This window comes from Salmo salar, chromosome ssa16 (assembly GCF_905237065.1).
Source record: "Salmo salar chromosome ssa16, Ssal_v3.1, whole genome shotgun sequence".
Lineage (NCBI taxonomy): Eukaryota > Metazoa > Chordata > Actinopteri > Salmoniformes > Salmonidae > Salmo > Salmo salar.
The window spans coordinates 37,288,921-37,312,335 of NC_059457.1; the positions used below are offsets into that span (position 1 = coordinate 37,288,921).

Below are 23,415 nucleotides of genomic sequence, written 5' to 3' on the forward strand. Positions count from 1 at the left end.
TTGACTATTGGATGTTCTTATAGGCACTTTAGTATTGCCAGTGTAACAGTATAGCTTCCGTCCCTCTCCTCGCTCCTACCTGGGCTCGAACCAGGAACACATCGACAACAGCCACCCTCGAAGCAGCGTTACCCATGTAGAGCAAGGGGAACAACCACTCCCAAGTCTCAGAGCGAGTGACGTTTGAAACGCTATTAGCGCGCACCCTGCTAACTAGCTAGCCATTTCACATCGGCTACACCAGCCTAATCTTGGGGGTTGAAGTCATAAACAGCGCAATGCTTGAAGAATTGCGAAGAGCTGCTGGCAAACGCACGAAGGTGCTGTTTGAATGAACGCTTACGAGCCTGCTGCTGCCTACCATCGCTCAGTCAGACTGCTCTATCAAATATCAAATCATAGACTTAATTATAACATAATAACACACAGAAATACGAGCCTTTGGTCATTAATATGGTCGAATCCGGAAACGATCATTTCGAGAAACGAAACGTTTATTATTTCAGTGAAATACGGAACCGTTCCATATTTTATCTAACGGGTGGCATCCCTAAGTCTAAATATTCCTGTTACATTGCACAACCTTCAATGTTATGTCATAATTATGTACAATTCTGGCAAATTAATTACGGCCTTTTGTTAGGAATAAATGGACTTCACACAGTTCGCAATGAGCCAGGCGGCCCAAACTGCTGTATATACCCTGACTGCTTGCACGGAACGCAAGAGAAGTAACACAACGTCACATCCCTAGTTATAAGAAATTCATGTTAGAAGGCAAAATTAACTAAATATGCAGGTTTAAAATATATATTTGTATATTGATTTTAAAGAAAGGCATTGATGTTTATGGTTAGGTACATTGGTGCAACGACAGTGCTTTTTTCGCAAATGCGCTTGTTAAATCATCACTCATTTGTCGAAGTAGGCTGTGATTCGATGAGAAATTAACAGGCACCGCATCGATTATATGCAACGCAGGACACGTTAGATAACTACACATGGTTGATGATATTACTAGTTTAACTGGTGATTATGTTAAGATTGATCGTTTTTTATAAGTTTAATGCTAGCTAGCAACTTGCCTTGGCTTCTTGCTGCCCTCGCGTAACAGGTAGTCAGCCTGCCACGCAGGCTCCTCGTGGAGTGCAATGTAAGGCAGGTTGGAAAAACGAAGGTTGGAAAAACGAATCCCCGAGGTGACAAGGTAAACATCTGTTGTTCTGCCCCTGAACAAGGCAGTTAACCTCTCTGGGCTAGGCGGGACGAATTCGTCCCACCTACGCAACAGCCAGTTGAATCCCGTGGCGCGATTTTCAAATACCTTAGAAATACCATTACTTCAATTTCTCAAACATATGACTATTTTACAGCATTTTAAAGACAAGACTCTCGTTAATCTAACCACACTGTCCGATTTCAAAAAGGCTTTACAACGAAAGAAAAACATTACATTATGTCAGCAGAGTACCCAGCCAGAAATAATCAGACACCCATTTTTCAAGCTAGCATATAATGTCACAAAAACCCAAACCACAGCTAAATGCAGCACTAACCTTTGATGATCTTCATCAGATGACAACCCTAGGACATTATGTTATACAATACATGCATGTTTTGTTCAATCAAGTTCATATTTATATCAAAAACCAGCTTTTTACATTAGCATGTGACGTTCAGAACTAGCAACCCCCGCAAACTTCCGGGGAATTTACTAACAATTTACTAAATTACTCACGATAAACGTTCACAAAAAGCACAACAATTATTTTAAGAATTATAGATACAGAACTCCTCTATGCACTCGATATGTCCGATTTTAAAATAGCTTTTTGGTGAAAGCACATTTTGCAATTTTCTAAGTACATAGCCCAGCCATCACGGGCTAGCTATTTAGACACCCAGCAAGTTTAGCCTTCACCAAAATCAGATTTACTATTACAAAAGTTTGATTACCTTTGTTGTCTTCGTCAGAATGCACTCCCAGGACTGCTACTTCAATAACAAATGTTGGTTTGGTCCAAAATAATCCATCGTTATATCCAAATAGCGGCGTTTTGTTCGTGCGTTCAAGACACTATCCGAAATGGTAAATCAGGGTCGCGAGCATGGCGCAATTAGTGACAAAAAAAATCTAAATATTCCATTACCGTACTTCGAAGCATGTCAACCGCTGTTTAAAATCCATTTTTATGCCATTTTTCTCGTAAAAAAAGCGATAATATCCCGACCGGGAATCTCCGTTTAGGTAAACAGAGGAAAGAAAACAAAGCATTCGGTCGACGCGGGCACGAGCCTGAGTCTCACAGTACTGTAACCAGCCACTACCCAAACACGCTACTTTGTTTCAGCCAGAGCCTGCAAAGCCACGATTCAGCTTTTTGCCGCCTTCTGAGAGCCCATGTGAGCCGTAGGAAGTGTCACGTAACAGCAGAGATCCTTTGTAATGGATAGAGATAATCAAGAAGGGGAAGAAATGGTCAGACAGGGTACTTCCTGTACAGAATCTTCTCAGGTTTTGACCTGCCATTTGAGTTCTGTTATACTCACAGACACCATTCAAACAGTTTTAGAAACTTTGGAGTGTTTTCTATCCAAAGCCAATAATTATATGCATATTCTAGGCACTGGGCAGGAGTAGTAACCAGATTAAATCGGGTACGTTTTTATCCTGCCGTGTCAATACTGCCCCCTAGCCCTAACAGGTTAACCCCCGTTCCTAGGCCGTCATTGAAAATAAGAATGTGTTTTTAATCTGACTTGCCTAGTTAAATAAAGGTCAAAAAAAAAATCGGTGTCCAAAAATACAGATTGTTATAAAAACTTGAAATCGGCCCTAATTAATCGCCCATTCCGATTAATCGGTCGACCTCTAGTTTCCAGCTTCATTTGGCACCAACAACAAGACTCACCTGGTGAAAATAAAAACCTACCATTTGTTAGGACTTTTCTTTCATAGTTATCAGATGTGGTTATGTGGGTGGGTTTGTTGGCCTGATCAGATTGGTTGTGATTTTGACACAATTATTTTCCATCTCAGCTATATGTACTGGACAGACTGGGGGGAGGAGCCTCGCATCGAGAGGGCAGGGATGGACGGAAGCAACAGGAAGATCATCGTGGAGGTGGACATCTATTGGCCCAATGGCCTCACCGTTGACCTGGACGAGCAGAAACTGTACTGGGCAGACGCCAAGCTGAGCTTCATACACAGAGCCAACCTGGACGGCTCCTCACGGTTAGTTGGTCTTCTCTCTCTCTCTCTCTCACATTTTCTCCCTCTCTCCCTGTTCTTCTCATTATTGTTTTTTACACCCTTAGTGGAAAAACAGCCAGGGATCCCAGACTGAACTATGGCACTGGGCTCAACTTAATTTCAGAGGATGGTATGGATGAAACCTCCAATCCAAACACATTTGACTCTGGAGCCCCAATCCAAATATTTGCTCTGCACGTAGGCCCAGTTGTGACCCCTCCCTCCGTGTGGTTCTCTAAACTGGAAATTACCTCTCCGCCATACTGTTGTAACCCTATCTGACTTGGCATTATGGTTGTGATTGGGGCCCTCGGGGCAAGGGTTGACTTTTCTTTGTGTAATTGAGGTTTAACGGCAATATTAATAAAGAGAGGTATGGCATGTTTACCTTTTCTTGTTTAGACAATAGACCACTTTCTACAGGATGTAGAATGAGAGAGCCTGTTTTCTCAAGACCAATGCAGTTGTATTGCCCTTAGAGTTTGTGTATAAGTTGCTCAGGAAAAGTTGTCCCAATTTGAGATTGAGGATACGAATAAGATGCACCATGGTAGAATTTTCCAATTGGAAAGAGACAGTTGAATTGCATAACTGACCTCCAGTAATGGTACTCCATTGTTGAAGTTGGTCGGAATTATAATAAGCACTTTTACGGAGAAATGTAAACTTCATCCCAGAAGTAGTTTCTGTTAGCATTTACCTATTCTCTGTGTTAAAGCGAGAGGTTTTGCTTTTCATGTGAACATTCTTGAGACGTCTGATTAATGGAGCAGTTTGCAGTATGTTTTTAATGGCTTCAAACACGCACATGTCCAACTTCCAAGTACGTCAAATGTGAAATAGCTGTGAAATCTGGATGTAATACATTTCTTCTCTCCCAACCAAGTTCTTCCCACACCAATAACGTTTTGGGGAGAACATGCTGTCACCCTCTATCCCTCTGGAAATGGATCCCTTACCAACCAACCCTCCAAAGATTTGATGAGGTCCTAAACAGAATTCTGCTGTATCAGGATTCTTAACACTTGTGCAGTGACATGCCATGCTTTGATCCTGAATGTATTTACAGTTGAAGTCGGAAGTTTACATACACCTTAGCCAAATACATTTAAAGTCAGTTTTTCACAATTCCTGACATTTAATCCTAGTAAAAATTCCCTGTCTTAGGTCAGTTAGGATCACCACTTCATTTTAAGAATGTGAAATGTCAGAATAATAGTAGAGAGAATGATTTATTTCAGCTCTTATTTCTTACATCACATTCCCAGTGGGTAAGAAGTGTACATACACTCAATTAGTATTTGGTAGCATTGCCTTTAAATTGTTTAACTTGGGTCAAACGTTTTGGGTAGCCTTCCACAAGCTTCCTACAATAAGTTGGTTGAATGTTGGCCCATTCCTCCAGACAGAGCTGGTGTAACTGAGTCAGGTTTTTAGGCCTCCTTGCTCGCACACACTTTTTCAGTTCTGCCCACAAATGTTCTATGGGATTGAGGTCAGGGCTTTGTGATGGCCACTCCAATACCTTGACTTTGTTGTCCTTAAGCCATTTTTCCACAACTTTGGAAGTATGCTTGGGGTCCAAGCTTTAACTTCCTGACTGATGTCTTGAGATGTTGCTTCAATATATCCACGTAATTTTCCTCCCTCGTGATGCCATCTATTTTGTGAAGTGCACCAGTCCCTCCTGCAGCAAAGCACCCCCACAACATGATGCTGCCACCCCCATGCTTCACAGTTCGGATGGTTTTCTTCCGCTTGCAAGCCTCCCCCTTTTTCCTCCAAACATAACAATGGTCATTATGGCCAAATAGTTCTATATTTGTTTCATCAGACCAGAGGACTTTTCTCCAAAAAGTACGATCTTTGTCCCTATGTGCAGTTGCAAACCGTAGTCTGGCTTTTTTATGGCGGTTTTGGAGCAGTGGCTTCTTCCTTCCTGAGCGACCTTTCAGGTTACGTTGATATAGGACTTGTTTTACTGTGGATATAGATACTTTTGTACCTGTTTCCTCCAGCATCTTCACAAGGTCCTTTGCTGCTGTTCTGGGATTGATTTGCACTTTTCGCACCAAAGTACGTTCTTCTCTAGGAGACAGAACGCATCTCCTTCCTGAGTGGTATGATGGCCACATGGTCCCATGGTGTTTATACTTGCATACTATTGTTTGTACAGATGAACGTGGTACCTTCAGGCGTTTGGAAATTGCTCCCAAGGATGGGAGCAATTTTTTTCTGAGGTCTTGGCTGATTTCTTTTGATTTTCCCATGATGTCAAGCATAGAGACACTGAGTTTGAAGGTAGGCCTTGAAATACATCCACAGGTACACCTCCAATTGACTCAAATTATGTCAATTAGCCTATCAGAAGCTTCTAAAGCCATGACATCATTTTCTGGAATTTTCCCAGCTGTTTAAAGGCACAGTCAATTTAGTGTATGTAAACTTCTGACCCACTGCAATTGTGATACAGTGAATTATAAGTGAAATAATCTGTCTGTAAACAATTGTTGGAAAAATTACTTGTGTCATGCACAAAGTAGATGTCTAATCGACTTGCCAAAACTATAGTTTGTTAACAAGACATTTGTTGAGTGGTTGAAAAACGAGTTTTAATGACTCCAACCTAAGTGTATGTAAACTTCCGACTTCAACTGTATGTCGTCACTGGCCTGACTGTGTTGTCTGGTGGAGCAGAAGGGAGCAGAGTGCTGTACTAGTTGATGGGGCCGCACTTTGTGCTGTTCTGCTCTGACTTACTTCCCCACTGAATCAGGACAGCTGTACCATTAGTGCAACCGTTCCCCTTCTAAAGAGTGTACCAGATGCTCCATTAAAGTCTGACAACCTGATTTGTTTTATTACCTCCTGGAAAAGGCTTGAAGCGGCTCCTGAACGCTACGTGTTCTAACAGATCCGCTTTTGGGTCTCACAGAGATCCCAACTAAGGGGCTCTCGGTTGTTTTTGGGTGGTTAGTTTTGAACTGTCATGCATTAATGATAAAAACGTTATTCTGATCTGCAAACATATGTTGAATTCACAGGGAGACTGTGGTGGAGGGCACCCTCACCCACCCGTTTGCCCTCACCCTGTCAGATGAGACTCTCTACTGGACAGACTGGCAGACCCGCTCCATCCACGCCTGCAACAAACACACTGGAGACAAGAGGAGGGAGATACTTAGTGGAATCTACTCCCCCATGGACATCCAAGTGCTGGGTTCAGATAGACAGCCAGATAGTAAGTACTGCTGGGTCCAGATAGACATCCCAGACAGTAACTGCTGCTGGGTCCAGATAGACAGCCCAGACAGTAACTGCTGCTGGGTCCAGATTTACTGTCTGGGCTGTCTCTGCTGATGGGTCCAGATAGACAGCCCAGACAGTAACTATTGCTGGGTCCAGCTAGAGAGTCAGACAGTAACTAATGCTGGGTACAGATAGACAGCCAGTTATTAACTGATGCTGGGTCCAGCTAGACAGCCACACACTAACTACTGCTGGGTCCAGCTAGACAGCCAGACAGTATCTACAGCTGGGTCCAGATTAGAGGTCGGCCGATTATGATTTTTCAATGGATACCGATTATTGGAGGACCAAAAAAAGCCGATACCGATTAATCGGCTGATTTGAAGAAGAAGAAAAAATGTATTTGTAATAATGACAATTACAACAATACTGAATGAACACATTTTAACTTAATATAATACATCAATAAAATAAATGTAGCCTCAAATAAATAATGAAACATGTTCAATTTGGTTTAAATAATGTAAAAACAAAGTGTTGGAGAAGAAAGTAAAAGTGCAATAAGTGCCATGTAAAAAAGCTAGCGTTTAAGTTCCTTGCTCAGAACATGAGAACAAATGAAAGCTGGTGGTTCTTTTTAACATGAGTCTTCAATATTCCCAGGTAAGAAGTTTTAGGTTGTAGTTATTATAGGAATTATAGGACTATTTCTCTCTATACGATTTGTATTTCATATACCTTTGACTTTTGGATGTTCTTATAGGCACTTTAGTATTGTCGGTGTAACAGTATAGCTTCCGTCCCTCTCCTCGCCCCTACCTGGGCTCGAACCAGGAGCACATCGACAACAGCCACCCTCGAAGCATCGTTACCCATCGCTCCACAAAAGCCGTGGCCCTTGCAGAGCAAGGGGAACAACTACTCCAAGTCTCAGAGCGAGTGACGTTTGAAACGCTATTAGCGCACGCACGAAAGTGCTGTTTGAATGAATGCTTACGAGCCTGCTGCTACCATTGCGCAATCAGACTGCTCTATCAAATATCAAATCATAGACTTAATTATAACATAATAACACACAGAAATACGAGCCTTTTGTCATTAATATGGTCGAATCCGGAAACTATCATTTCGAAAACAAAACGTTTATTCTTTCAGTGAAATACGGAACCGTTCTGTATTTTATCTAACGGATGGCATCCCTAAGTCTAAATATTGCTGTTACATTGTACAACCTTCAATGTTATGTCATAATTATGTACAATTCTGGCAAATTAATTACGGTCTTTGTTAGAAATAAATAGACTTCACACAGTTCGCAATGAGCCAGGTGGCCCAGACTGCTTGCACGGAAAGCAAGAGAAGTGACACAATTTCCCTAGTTGTAAGAAATTCATATTAGCAGGCAATATTAACTAAATATGCAGGTTTAAAAATATATACTTGTGTATTGATTTTAAAGAAAGGCATTGATAGTTATGGTTAGGTACACATTGGTGCAACGACAGTGCTTTTTTCGCGAATGCGCTTGTTAAATCATCACCGTTTGGCAAAGTAGGCTGTGATTCGATGAGAAATTAACAGGCACCGCATCGATTATATGCAACGCAGGACACGCTAGATAAACTAGTAATATCATCAACCGTGTGTAGTTAACTAGTGATTGTTAAGATTGATTGTTTTTTTTATAAGATACGTTTAATGCTAGCTAGCAACTTACCTTGGCTTCTTGCTGCCCTCGCGTAACAGGTAGTCAGCCTGCCACGCAGGCTCCTCATGGAGTGCAATGTAAGGCAGGTGGTTAGAGCGTTGGACTAGTAACCGGAAGGTTACAAAAACGAATCCCCGAGCAGACAAGGTAAAAATCTGTCGTTCTGCCCCTGAACATGGCAGTTAACCCAGCGTTCCTAGGCCGTCATTGAAAATAAGAATGTGTTCTTAACTGACTTGCCTAGTTAAATAAAGGTGTAAAAAAAAACAATCGGTGTCCAAAAATACCGATTACCGATTGTTATGAAAACTTGAAATCGGCCCTAATTAATCGGCCATTCCGATTAATCGGTCGACCTCTAGTCCAGATAGTCTGACAGCCAGACAGTAACTAGTGCTGGGTCCAGACAGTAACTAATGTTGGGTCCAGATAGATAGACAGTCACACAGTAACTCATGCTGGGTCCAGATAGATAGACAGCCACACAGTAACTCATGCTGGGTCCAGATAGATAGACAGCCCGACAGTAACTAGTGCTGGGTCCAGATAGACAGGCAGACAATAACTTGTGCTGGGTCCAGACAGCCTGACAGTAACTAATGCTGGGTCCAGATAGATAGACAGCCCGACAGTAACTAATGCTCGGTGCAGATAGATAGACAGCCACACAGTAACTAATGTTGCGTCCAGACAGACAGCCAGACAGTAACTAATGCTCAGTCCAGACAGACAGCATGACAGTAACTAATTCAGGGTCCAGACAGACAGCAACTCATGCTTGGTCCAGACAGCCAGACAGTACCTAATGCTGGGTCCAGATAGACCGACAGCCAGACAATAACTAATGCTGCGTCCAGACAGCCTGACAACTAGTGCTGGGTCCAGACAGACAGCCAGACGGTAACTAATGCTGGGTCCAGATAGTTACTGTGTGACTGTCTAATGCTGGGTCCAGATAGCCAGCAAGACAGTAACTAATGCTGGGTCCAGATAGACAGCCATTTTTTTTACATGTTACTCATTTAGCAGACGCTCTTATCCAGAGCGACTTACAGTAGCGAATGCATACATTTCATACATTTTTTTCTCCGTACTGGTCCCCTGTGGGAATCGAACCCACAACTCTGGCGTTGCAAACACCATGCTCTACCAACTGAGCCAACTGAGCCACACAGACAGTATCTAATGCTGGGTCCAGACAGACAGCAAGACAGTAACTAATGCTTGGTCCAGACAGCTAGCCAGACAATATCTGATGCAGGGTCCAGATTGACTGACAGCCAGATAGTAACTTGTTCTGGGTCCAGATAGACAGCCAGCCAGACAGTCACTAGTGTTGGGACCAGATAGACTGACAGCCAGACAGTAACTAGTGTTGGGACCAGATAGACTGACAGCCAGACAGTAACTAATGCTGGGTCCAGATAGACTGACAGCCAGACAGTAACTAATGCTGGGTCCAGATAGACTGACAGCCAGACAGTAACTAATGCTGGGTCCAGATAGACTGACAGCCAGACAGTAACTAATGCTGGGTCCAGATAGACGGACAGCCACACAGTAACTAATGTTGGGTCCAGACAGACAGCCAGACAGTAACTAATGCTCGGTCCAGACAGACACAGCCAGACAGTAACTAATGCTGGGTCCAGACAGACAGCAAGACAGTAACTCATGCTTGGTCCAGACAGCCAGCAAGACAGTAACTCATGCTTGGTCCAGACAGCCAGACAGTAACTAATGCTGGGTCCAGACAGACAGTAACTAATGCTGGGTCCAGATAGACCGACAGTCAGACAATAACTAGTGCTGGGTCCAGACAGCCAGACAGTAACTAGTGCTGGGTCCAGATAGACAAACAGCCTGACAGTAACTAGTGCTGGGTCCAGACAGACAGCCAGACGGTAACTAATGCTGGGTCCAGATAGTACAGCCTTTTTTTACATGTTACTCATTTAGCAGACGCTCTATCCAGAGCGCAGTACGGCCATTCTACATTTCGCTGGGTCCTAGATAGACAAACAGCCTGACAGTAACTAATGCTGGGTCCTGACCAGACAGCCAGACAGTAACTAATGCTGGGTCCAGACAGACAGCCAGACAGTAACTAATGCTTGGTCCAGACAGCCAGCCAGACAATATCTAATGCTGGGTCCAGATTCAGCCAGCCAGACAGTAACTAATGTCTGGGTCCAGATCAGCCAGCCAGACAGTAACTAATGCTGGGTCCAGACAGACGACAGCCAGACAGTAACTAATGCTGGGTCCTGACAGACGACAGCCAGACAGTAACTAATGCTGGGTCCAGACAGACGAAGCCAGACAGTAACTAATGCTGGGTCCAGACAGACGAGCCAGACAGTAACTAATGCTGGGTCCTGATAGACAAACAGCCAGACAGTAACTAATGCTGGGTCCAGACAGACGGCCAGACAGTAACTAATGCTGGGTCCAGACAGACGGCCAGACAGTAACTAATGCTGGGTCCAGACAGCCAGCCAGACAATAACTAATGCTGGGTCCTGACAGACAGCCAGACAGTAACTAATGCTGGGTCCAGACAGCCAGCCAGACAGTAACTAATGCTGGGTCCAGACAGCCAGCCAGACAATAACTAATGCTGGGTCCAGACAGCCAGCCAGACAGTAACTAATGCTGGGTCCAGACAGCCAGCCAGACAGTAACTAATGCTGGGTCCAGACAGACGGCCAGACAGTAACTAATGCTGGGTCCTGATAGACAGCCAGACAGTAACTAATGCTGGGTCCAGATAGACAGCCAGCCAGACAGTAACTAATGCTGGGTCCAGACAGCCAGCCAGACAGTAACTAATGCTGGGTCCAGACAGACGGCCAGACAGTAACTAATGCTGGGTCCTGATAGACAGCCAGACAGTAACTAATGCTGGGTCCAGACAGACGGCCAGACAGTAACTAATGCTGGGTCCTGATAGACAGCCAGACAGTAACTAATGCTGGGTCCAGATAGACAGCCAGCCAGACAGTAACTAATGCTGGGTCCTGATATACAGCCAGCCAGACAGTAACTAGTGCTGGGACCAGATAGACTGACAGCCAGACAGTAACTAGTGTTGGGACTAGATAGACTGACAGCCAGACAGTAACTAATGCTGGGACCAGATAGACTGACAGCCAGACAGTAACTAATGCTGGGTCCAGATAGAAAGCCAGCAAGACAGTAGCTAATCCTGGGTCCAGACAGACAGCCAGACAGTACTAATGCTGGGTCCAGATAGTTACTGTGTGGCTGTCTAATGCTGGTTCCAGTTTGACAGTCACACAGTAACTAATGCTGGGTCCAGATATAGAGCCAGACTGTAACTAATGTTGGGTCCAGATATAGAGCCAGACTGTAACTAATGCTGGGTCCAGATATAGAGCCAGACTGTAACTAATGCTGGGTCCAGATATAGAGCCAGACTGTAACTAATGCTGGGTCCAGATATAGAGCCAGACTGTAACTAATGCTGGGTCCAGATATAGAGCCAGACTGTAACTAATGCTGGGTCCAGATATAGAGCCAGACTGTAACTAATGCTGGGTCCAGATATAGAGCCAGACTGTAACTAATGCTGGGTCCAGATATAGAGCCAGACTGTAACTAATGCTGGGTCCAGATATAGAGCCAGACTGTAACTAATGCTGGGTCCAGATATAGAGCCAGACTGTAACTAATGCTGGGTCCAGATATAGAGCCAGCGTAACTAATGCTGGGTCCAGACATAGAGCCAGACTGTAACTAATGTTGGGTCCAGATATAGAGCCAGACTGTAACTAATGCTGGGTCCAGACATAGAGCCAGACTGTAACTAATGCTGGGTCCAGATATAGAGCCAGACTGTAACTAATGCTGGGTCCAGATATAGAGCCAGACTGTAACTAATGTTGGGTCCAGATATAGAGCCAGACTGTAACTAATGTTGGGTCCAGATATAGAGCCAGACTGTAACTAATGTTGGGTCCAGATATAGAGCCAGACTGTAACTAATGTTGGGTCCAGATATAGAGCCAGACTGTAACTAATGCTGGGTCCAGATATAGAGCCAGACTGTAACTTGTGCTGGGTCCAGACAGCCAGCAAGACAGTAACCTGTGCTGGGTCTAGACAGTAACAAGTTTTGGGTCCAGAATGACAGCCAGACAGACAGTAACTAGTGCTGGGTCCAGATAGACAGCCAGCCAGACAGTAACTAGTGCTGGGTCCAGATAGACAGCCAGCCAGACAGTAACTAGTGCTGGGTCCAGATAGACAGCCAGCCAGACAGTAACTAGTGCTGGGTCCAGATAGACAGCCAGCCAGACAGTAACTAGTGCTGGGTCCAGATAGACAGCCAGACAGACTTTAACTAATGATGTGTCCTATTAGACTGCCTACATGAATGTATGTGTGTTCATGTATGATCATCTAGTTTGGATAAAGCAAATCATGTTTAATAAGCCCATGTGGGCTGGGCATTGTAAAGATGCATGACACAACAATCAGACAACCAGACGACAGTATGTAGTGCCTTTTCAGTTCAATCTGTGCAACATGTTAATGTTAAGTACACATGAATGTCCCCCCAGTACTCTTAGTGTTCCTATGCACAACATAACAGATTGCCTTTGTTTTGTAAGGATATTTTTTAGACTGACCTGATGGACAGTTAGTGTCCATACACAGTAAAATGCGGTCATGGTGTACAATTCATCTGTCAAGAAATGAACATTTTCAAATGTCTGACATTCCTGGCTGGACAAATAAATGTCTGTGCTGTGCAGAAACAGAGACGTTCCAGCGCGCTATGATTCCCATCTCCGTGGCATGTGTCTATGCGTGCGTGGGTGTGTGTTGAGACTGGGAGTGACAAACTGATTACTTTGGCAGTGTGTAAACATTGGTGCGCCAGTCATTGTGCGTGTTTGTTTGGGGAGTGAGTGATAAAGAGCTCCACTATTATGGTAGTTTGCTTCTCTCCAGGAGTTTGGGGAGGGCAGGGATGTAGAGAAAGGAGGGTTAGATTTTTTGAGTAAATGACATGGACATTGAGGAGGTAGCCTAGTGGTTAGAGTGTTGGGCCAGTAACCAAAAGGTTGCTGGATCGAGTCCCCGAGCTGACAAGGTAAAAATCTGTAGTTCTGCCCCTGAACAAGGCAGTTAACCTGCTATTCCCTGGTAGGTCATCATTGTGAATAAGAATTTGTTCTTAACTGACTTGCCTAGTTAAATAAAGTTTAAATAAAATGATAAACATTGGCCAATAAATAATCACCTTACCTGTATATTAAGCCTCCATAAATCAAATCCAAAAATGTATTGGCTTTTTTTTAGACTGTGTGTGAGAGGAGTTTGAGTAGTTTCTTTTGACTGTGGCCTTGTTGTAATCAGCCTGTAGTGCTGTCTGAAGGGGAGAGGGTTGGTGTTTGCTGCTCTGCTGTGCCAGCCGCTGGGCTCTGTAGCTCTGCAGTGCCATGCTGAGAGTAGACAAGGAAAATCACACCACATGATATCAAACTTTATGGCACAGCTATTGTCCAAGCAGGGATTTTATTGTGGATGGAAATATCAATGTTGGTCTTGTTTGAAAATGTTTTTCTTTGGTTTTATTTTTAGTCTTCCCAAGTTTTCCATCAATTGTTATGTTGTGAAAATGGTTCTCTGAATATACACCAATGCATATGACTAGAAAAGTCCCTCCAGGATTATGCGATTCTGTGATAGAATTGTTTGTGTTGACTCATCAATTTCCTGCATATTATGCGTGAGCTTGCAAATTTGACCAATCACTGCAATATTTCCGCATAAAACATTCTAGCCTTCCCTGTAGCTCAGTTGGTAGAGCATGGTGTTTGCAACGCATGGTGTTTGCAACGCCAGGGTTGTGGGTTTGATTCCCACGGGGGGCCAGCACAGAAAGAAAAAAAAATGTATGAAATGTACGCATTCACTACTGTAAGTCGCTCTGGATAAGAGCGTCTGTTAAATGACTAAAATGTAAATGTAATTCAAATCATTGCAATATTATCGCCTAAAACTGACCCATCATCGCAGTACAAAAAGAGGGCTTGCAATTTTATCCAATCGCATGTTTCAATCAAGCTACACATCATCAAACTTTCCCTAGTCAGTGGATTTTTGTGAGAATTTGGACAAAATCATTTGAAAATGTCAAAATTGATGCAGCAAACTCAATAACTTTTCCTGCAAATATCACAACAAAATTCTGGAGGGACTGATGGGTGTTTGCAGTGTGGATTTCAGTCTTAGTCAGTGAAACTGAAAGGACCCCATCTGTGTTATCTCTTCTGACATTGCTCATTGCGCCCACAGTCCATACCCCATGCAGCGACAGCAATGGAGGCTGCTCCCACCTGTGCCTGCTGTCGCCCATGCAACCCTTTTACAGCTGTGCATGCCCCACTGGAGTCAAGCTCAAGGAGGATGGGAAGACCTGTCGCCCAGGTAAGAGACTAGCCACTGTGACCATCTAGAACATCATCTGGTGTGGGTTACTAGCTACTCAGTCTTTTATAGGGGACACTATGCGTCCCAAATGGCACCCTATTCCCTATACAGTGCACTACTTTTGAACAGAGCTCTATGGGCCCTGAATGGTCAAAAGTAGTGCATTATATAGAGAATAGGGTGCCATTTGCGACTCGGTTAATACAATGCCCCCTCAGTGATAACTCCCTTTGCTTATGCTACTGTACGTGTTGTGGTTTCACAGACATTCCCATCTGGTGTATGGGACATTATTGACATTCCTGAGGTGATTTTAGTTTTGGACTGTCTTGAATTAGGCCTATTGAACTGCAAGAGCTGCTCTTAATAATTTCATGTCATTGTGTCAAATGTCATTTTGTCCCATTTTCTTTAACTAGATTAGGAAATAAGACAAAGCTCTACTTTTAATTTCATAACTATGTAATTAAGCATAACATTTTGTGGGGGGAAAAAATGTATACAGTCGTTTAATTGAGATATTTGTCTTGGGTGCATTGGCATCCTGTTCCTCGTCAAAACATTAGCATGCCTAACCAGAGAGCCATGACAGAGACCTAATCTCTGACAGATGGCAAGCTTCTGAATGCACAATTTACCCTGCCGTTTGCTCTTAATTTCTATTTCCCCCACATACAGAGGGCTACATTTAGGCTAGAAGCATACCACTCCACCCGTCCTCTTCTGCACATTCCCTACTTTCCAGAGTTTACCAAAGACCACATATGAGACTGACTGAGATTCAGGAAGGTTGAACCTCTTCTTTTTATGCATTGTTGTGTTTCTACTGCTGTCATTCCCCTTGCTCTGCTACTCCAATCTCATTGCCTTGATTCTGGGCAGAGAGACATTACATAGGTAGCCAGGCCTAATCAGGTCACTGCTCCGTTTGTGTGTGTAGTAGTTACGGCCCAGGCTCATGAAACCTGTTTATTTGACTTGCGCCAGGGTGTGTTTAACATTCCCTCTGCTATGGTCTCGCTCTCTCTCTGGAAGGTCTGATCTCTTAACCCCTCCTGCCCATGACTAAAGGCGTCCGCATGCTTCCCATCCGAACAGTTCGTTCATACACTATATATACAAAAGTATGTGGACACCCCTTCAAAATTTGTGGATTCTGCTATATCAGCCAACCCGTTGCTGCCGGTGTATAAAATCGTGCACAGCCATGCAATCTCCATAGACAAACATTGGCAGTAGAATGGCCTCACTGAAAGAGCTCAGTGCCTTTCAACGTGGCACCGTTATAGGATGCCAGCTTTTCAACAAGTCAGTTGGTCAAATTTCTGCCCTGCTAGATCTGCCCCGGTAAAGTAAGTTCTGTTATTGTGAAGTGGAAACGTCTAGGAGCAGGAATGGCTCAGCCGCGAAATGGTAGGTCACACAAGCTCACAGAATGGGACCGCCGAGTGCTGAAGCCCGTAGCGTCTGTCCTCGGTTGCAACACTCACTACCGAGTTACAAACTGCCTCTGGAAGCAACGTCAGCACAATAACTGTTCGTCGGGAGCTTCATGAAATGGGTTTCCATGGCCGAGCAATACCAAGCGTCGGTTGGAGTGGTGTAAAGCCATTGGACTCTGGATCAGTGGAAACGCGTTCTCTGGAATGATGAATCACGCTTCACCATCTGGCAGTCTAATGGACAAGTCTGGGTTTGGCGGATGCCAGGAGGACGCTACCTGCCCGAATGCATAGTGCCAACTTTAAAGTTTGGTGGAGGAGGAATAATGCTCTGGTTTTTCTTTCATGGTTCGGGCTAGACCCCTTAGTTCCAGTGAAGGGAAATCTTAAATGCAACAGCATACAATTACATTCTAGAAAATTCTGTGCTTCCAACTTTGTAGCAACAGTTTGGGGAAGGCCCTTTCCTGTTTCAGCATGATATTGCCCTCGTGCACAAAGCAAGGTCCATACAGAAAATATTAGTTGAGATCGGTGTGGAAGAACTTGATTGGCCTGCACAGAGCCCTGACCTCAATCCCATCAAACACCTTTAGGATGAAATGGAACGCCGACAACAAGCCAGGCCTCATCGCTCAACATCAGTGCCCGACCTCACTAATGCTTTTGTGGCTCAATGAAAGTAAGTCCCCGCAGCAATGTTCCAACATATAGTGGAAAGCCTTCCCAGAAGAGTGGAGCAAAATGGGAAACCAACTCCATATTAATGCCCATGATTTTAGAATGAGATGTTCGACAAGCAGGTGTCTGCTTACTTTTGGTCTTGTAGTGTATATTATGACTCTATTTTGTGAGGCAAGCCCAAGTCTACACCCCTTTACAGTAGTGTTTTTTTTGTCATTCAACAATGGATTAAATCAAATTTTATTAGTCACATGCGCCGAATGCAGCAGGTGTAGACCTTACAGTGAAATGCTTACTTACGAGCCCCTAACCAACAATGCTGTTTAAAAAAAAGGATAATAATAAGAAATAAAAGTAACAAGTAATTAAAGAGCAGCAGTAAAATAACAATAGCGAGACTATATACAGGGGGGTACCGGTACAGAGTCAATGTGCGGGGGCACTGGTTAGTTGAGGTAATATGTACAGTTGAAGTCGGAAGTTTACATACACCTTAGCCAAATACATTTAAACTCAGTTTTTCACAATTACTGACATTTAATCCTAGTAAAAATGCAATGTCTTAGGTCAGTTAGGATCACCACTTTATTTTAAGAATGTGAAATGTCAGAATAATAGTAGAGAATGATTTATTTCAGCTTTTATTTCTTTCATCACATTCCCAGTGGATCAGAAGTTTACATTCACTCAATTAGTATTTGGTAGCATTTCCTTTAAATTGTTTAACTTGGGTCAAACATTTCGGGTAACCTTCCACAAGCTTCCCACAATAAGTTGGGTGAATTTTGGCCCATTCCTCCAGACAGAACGAGTGGTGTTTAAACTTGCATACTATTGTATGTACAGGTGAACGTGGTACCTTCAGGCGTTTGGAAATTGCTCCCAAGGATTAACCAGACTTGTGGAGGTCAACAATTTTTTTCTGAGATCTTGGCATGTTTCTTTTGATTTTTCCATGATGTCAAGCAAAGAGGTACAGAGTTTGAAGGTAGGCCTTGAAATACATCTAATTGTGATACAGTAAATTATAAGTGAAATAATCTGTCTGTAAAAAATTGTTGGAAAAATGACTTGTGTCAAGCACAAAGTAGATGTCCTAACTGACTTGCCAAAACTATAGTTTGTTAACAACAAATTTGTGGAGTGGTTGAAAAACGAGTTTTAATGACTCCAACCTAAATGTATGTAAACTTCCGACTTCAACTGTACGTACGGTCACTGTGGGGACGACTACATTGATGCACTTATTGATGAAGCCAATGACTGATGTGGTGTACTCCTCAATGCCATCGGAGGAATCCTGGAACATATTCCAGTCTGTGCTAGGAAACAGTCCTGTAGCTTAGCATCTGCTTCATCAGACCACTTTTTTATTGATCTAGTCCCTGGTGCTTCCTGCTTTAATTTTTTTCTTGTCAGCAGGAATCAGGAAGATAGAATTATGGTCAGATTTGCCAAATGGTAGGGAGAGCTTTGTGTGCGTCTCTGTTAGAGGTCGACCGATTATGATTTTTCACCGCCGGTACCGATTATTGGAGGACCAAAAAAAGCCGATACCGATCAATCGGCCGATTTGTTTTATTAATTTATAATAATTTATAATAATGACAATTACAACAATACTGAATGAACACTTATTTTATCTTAATATAATACATTAATAAAATCAATTTAGCCTCAAATAAATAATGAAACATGTTCAATTTTGTTTAAATAATGCAAAAACAAAGTGTTGGAGAAGAAAGTAAAAGTGCAATATGTGCCATGTAAGAAAGCTAACGTTTAAGTTCCTTGCTCAGAACATGAGAACATATGAAAGCTGGTGGTTCCTTTTAACATGAGTCTTCAATATTCCCAGGTAAGCAGTTTTAGGTTGTAGTTATTATAGGAATTATAGGACTATTTCTCTCTATACGATTTGTATTTCATATACCTTTGACTATTGGATGTTCTTATTGGCACTTTAGTATTTAGTATTCCTCTCCTCGCTCCTACCTGGGCTCGAACCAGGAACACATCGACAACAGCCACCCTCGAAGCAGCATTACCCATGTAGAGCAAGGGGAAAAACTACTCCAAGTCTCAGAGCGAGTGACGTTTGAAACGCTATTAGCGCGCACCCAGCTAACTAGCTAGCCATTTCACATCGGTTACACCAGCCTAATCTTGGGAGTTGACAGGCTTGAAGTCATAAACAGCGTAATGCATTTGCGAAGGGCTGCTGGCAAACGCACGAAATTGCTGTTTCAATGAACGCTTACGAGCCTGCTGCTGCTTACCATCGCTCAGTCAGACTGCTCTATCAAATCATAGACTTAATTATAACATAATAACACGCAGAAATACGAGCCTTAGGTCATTAATATGGTCGAATCCGGAAACTATCATCTCGAAAACAAAACGTTTTTCCTGTCAGTGAAATACGGAACCGCACCCTATCTTATCTAACGGTGGCATCCCTAAGTCTAAATACTCCTGTTACATTGCACAACCTTCAATGTTATGTCATAATTACGTAAAATTCTGGCAAATTAGTTTGCAACGAGCCAGGCTGCCCAAACTGTTGCATATACCCTGACTGCGTGCAATGAATGCAAAATGACACAATTTCACCTGGTTAATTTTGCCTGCTAACCTGGATTTCTTTTAGCTAAATATGCAGGTTTAAAAATATATACTACTGTGTATTGATTTTAAGAAAGGCATTGATGTTTATGGTTAGGTACAGTCGTGCAACGATTGTGCTTTTTTCTGAAATGCACTTTTGTTAAAGCTGTCTTTGTTAGGAAGAAATAGTCTTCACAGTTCGCAACGAGCCAGGCGGCCCAAACTGCTGCATATACCCTGACTCTGTTTGCAAGAGAAGTGACACATTTTCCCTAGTTAAAAGAACTTCATGTTAGCAGGCAATATTAACTAAATATGCATGTTCAAAAATATATACTTGTGTATTGATTTTAAGAAAGGCATTGATGTTTATGGTTGGAGCAACGTGTACCTAAGCGATTATATGCAACGCAGGACAGGCTAGATAAACTAGTAATATCATCAACCATGTGTAGTTAACTAGTGATTATGATTGATTGATTGATTGATTGATTGTTTTTCATAAGATAAGTTAAATGCTAGCTAGCAACTTAACTTGGCTTCTTACTGCATTCGTATAACAGGCAGGCTCCTCGTGGAGTGCAATGTAAAGCAGGTGGTTAGAGCGTTGGACTAGTTAACCGTAAGGTTGCAAGATTGAATCCCCGAGCTGACAAGGTAAAAATCTGTCGTTCTGCCCCTGAACAAGGCAGTTAACCCACCGTTCCTAGGCCGTCATTGAAAATAAGAATGTGTTCTTAACTGACTTGCCTAGTTAAATAAAGGTCTAAAAAAATATTATTATAATAAATCGGTTTCCAAAAATACAGATTTCCGATTGTTATGAAAACTTCAAATCGGCCCTAATTAATCGGCCATTCCGATTAATCGGTCGACCTCTAGTCTCTGTGTGTGGAGTAAAGGTGGTCCAGAGTTTTCTTCCCCTCTGGTTGCACATCTAACATGCTGATAGAAATTTTGTAAACGGATTTAAGTTTCCCTGCATTAAAGTCACCGGCTACTAGGAGCGCCACCTCTGGGTGAGCATTTTCTTGTTGGCTTATGGCAAAATAGCTCAAAAAGCTCATTCAATGCTGTCTTAGTGCCAGCCTCAGTCTGTTGTTGTGAGATGACTCGTTTTAATGTGCATTTTTCACTTGAGAAATACTGTACCAAACATCTTAGTTAGATGTAAAAGATGTCCTCGGCAAAAGAGATTAGTTCTGACAATTGTGAGGAAGTGTATACTGGCTACGGCGTCTCAAGATGGACAAACACTACTTTTTCCGCTTATTTCTCGTTTTTCAAGCAATGGGTGTATGCGAGCACACTAGTTCGGATCGAACCGAACCAGCTGAACCGAAGCATGCAGATAGATGCCTTAAGGAGAGACCCCACCCACAACCCTCCTCGTGTGTGTATAAAGGTGACAGAAAAAAACGGAGTTGTTGCGGATTTCTTGGTCAACCCTTGTTTAAGGAGTGACAGCCCTGATTGGAGGCTGTTTTACCTGGGATACTGCCCTGTTTTTTTTTTTAGCTTATCTTTAACTCTGCATTTTTTTTTTAAGGATCCGTAAGTAAGCATTTTACTGTTTGTCTACACCTGTTGTTTACGACGCATGTGACCAAATAAAATGTTATTTTATTTGTTGGGACGAACCAGTTAAACGTCAAGCCAAGGTTGTCCTAATTCTGAAACCCAGGTTCAGGCTGTCATAGTCCTGGTTCCCATCCCTCTCTGCAGGGGACAGAAAACACTATTGTCTATGTGCACCAGTCCTGTTAACGACAGCCCATTCATTACCCCAAAAGGACTCTCCTCTCCCAGGCCAGGGATGCAGCCGAGCCTCTCTATTTGAATTTATAACTCTTCCAAATTGAGGCGGTGTATTCCCAGGCCAGAAAACAATGAGTCTTATTCTTCTAGTCTTCATTCCAGAGGTGCAAGTAAAACATAGAGAGCGCCTGTGTGTGTGTGTGTGTGTGTGTGTGTGTGTGTGTGTGTGTGTGTGTGTGTGTGTGTGTGTGTGTGTGTGTGTGTGTGTGTGTGTGTTAGGGTAGCGGAGGGTTAGTTATCCCAGCCTGATAGAACATATATGTATTCAGTGACTACAGGATTAAACAGACCTCCAGCAGTGTTGACAGCTAAACAGAATGTAAGACAATACTACATTGTATCAGCTCTGATTAGGTGGAAAGCAGTGGGATTGTGTGTGTGTGGGGGGGCTGGCTGTGTGAAGTTTAAAAAGAGCAAGCATACACGCTCCTCATTTGTTTAACTTGGGTGGCTAAATGGAGGGCATTTGTTGTGGATTTAGGGGACTTCTTGTCACTTTGTCAAATGTGAAACAGACCGAGGAGCGAATTTAAATCAAAGACGTGGCGTTGTTCTCTTCTTGGTGGAAAACGAAGGGCTGTTTTTTCACTGTCATTACTGATTGGTGTCACCCCTGATGGATGACCCTTCTGATTGGGTGTCAGTAGTCTGCAGCTGGTTTTAAGGGTACTGGAGCGTAAATGGCTAAAACAGGAGATTGGGCAAGGAAAAGTTGGACCTAATTGCCTCTGCAGAGTGTGGCCCCAGTGACCAAATGCAGCTGCTATTTCAGCCATTCTACGATTCCCCTAACGAAAACATCTTTATACGCTTTTAGATAAAGGCTAAACTTAAAGACATTTGAAATGGATATTTAGATCTGGTCTTTTGACTTTGTTTCAAAATCTTGTCAAAAGCCTCTTCTCACTTTTTTTTATTGAAAAAGTGCTAACATTTCTTATTTTCATAAGCTAAACAAATAAAATCAAGATTTTAAAGTTACACTATAAATTGCCCTCTGAAATGTTATCTTTACTAAAACATATTAATTTATGCTTGTCAGGTAGGACCTCAGATAAATCCCCAATAAGCTGTTATTTCACATGCCAGTTGAATGTCATGCTCTCTCCCCACTCATTCCCAATTATGTCCACTTCTCTACCCTAGGTGCGGAGCAGGTTCTACTGCTAGCCAGGCGGACTGACTTGAGGAGGATTTCTCTGGACCTCCCAGACTTCACCGACATCGTTCTGCAGGTGGACGACATCCGCCATGCCATCGCCATCGACTATGACCCTGTGGATGGATATGTGTACTGGACAGACGACGAGGTTAAAGCCATCCGCCGCTCCCGCATTGACGGCACCGAGGCCCAGACCCTGGTCACCACGGAGATCAACCACCCAGATGGCATTGCGGTGGATTGGGTGGCCCGGAACCTTTACTGGACGGATACGGGCACTGACCGTATTGAGGTTACAAGGCTGAACGGAACCTCGCGCCGCATTCTGATCTCAGAGAACCTGGATGAACCAAGGGCCATTGTGCTGGACCCTGTCAATGGGTACGTGTGTCCATTTTAGAACTGTGGCTTTTTTCTTACTTCATCACAGTAATCAATTTAACTAATTTCAGCAAAACATTTGAATTCAGTAACTTTTTTACAGCATTCCTTTTGATTTCAACAAAACCTTCCATACATTTTTGCCCATTGAAGAAGTGATCAGAAAAGTGACTTTGGACCTGAATGCCAAAACATTCAGGAGATAAAGATGCTCAAAGATGCTCACCATACCATGAGACAACCATGTCTGCTTTACTGGAAAAGATTAACAGTTGAGTTTGATATCATTTAAAAGCTTACAAACGGTGTCAAACTATTTTATTATTTCTCCCACTCAAGGACATTCAGAGTCTTGTCCCGAAGCCACTCCTGCGTTGTCTTGGCTGTGTGCTTAGGGTCGTTTTCCTGTTCGAAGGTGAACCTTCGCCCCAGTCTGAGGTCCTGAGTGCTCTGGAGCAGGTTTTCATCAATGATCTCTCTGTACTTTGCTCCATTCATCTTTGCCTCGATCCTGACTAGTCTCTCATTCCCTGCCACTGAAAAACATCCCCACAGCTTGATGCTGCAACCACCATACTTCAACGTAGGGATGGTGCCAGGTTTCCTCCAGACGTGACGCTTGGCATTCAGACCAAAGAGTTTA

At 43.1% G+C, this 23,415-nt stretch overlaps 1 protein-coding gene across 1 annotated transcript in view; it reads left to right on the top strand.

Moving 5' to 3' along the window:
- LOC106573620 (low-density lipoprotein receptor-related protein 5) overlaps positions 1-23,415 on the top strand; it is an 84,518-nt gene that overhangs the window by 12,187 nt on the left and 48,916 nt on the right. The window contains exons 4-7 of the mRNA XM_014148833.2: positions 3,041-3,238; positions 6,301-6,497; positions 14,544-14,675; positions 22,376-22,772. Of these exons, the coding sequence (XP_014004308.2) occupies positions 3,041-3,238; positions 6,301-6,497; positions 14,544-14,675; positions 22,376-22,772 (924 nt within the window). The remainder of the gene's footprint in view (positions 1-3,040; positions 3,239-6,300; positions 6,498-14,543; positions 14,676-22,375; positions 22,773-23,415) is intronic.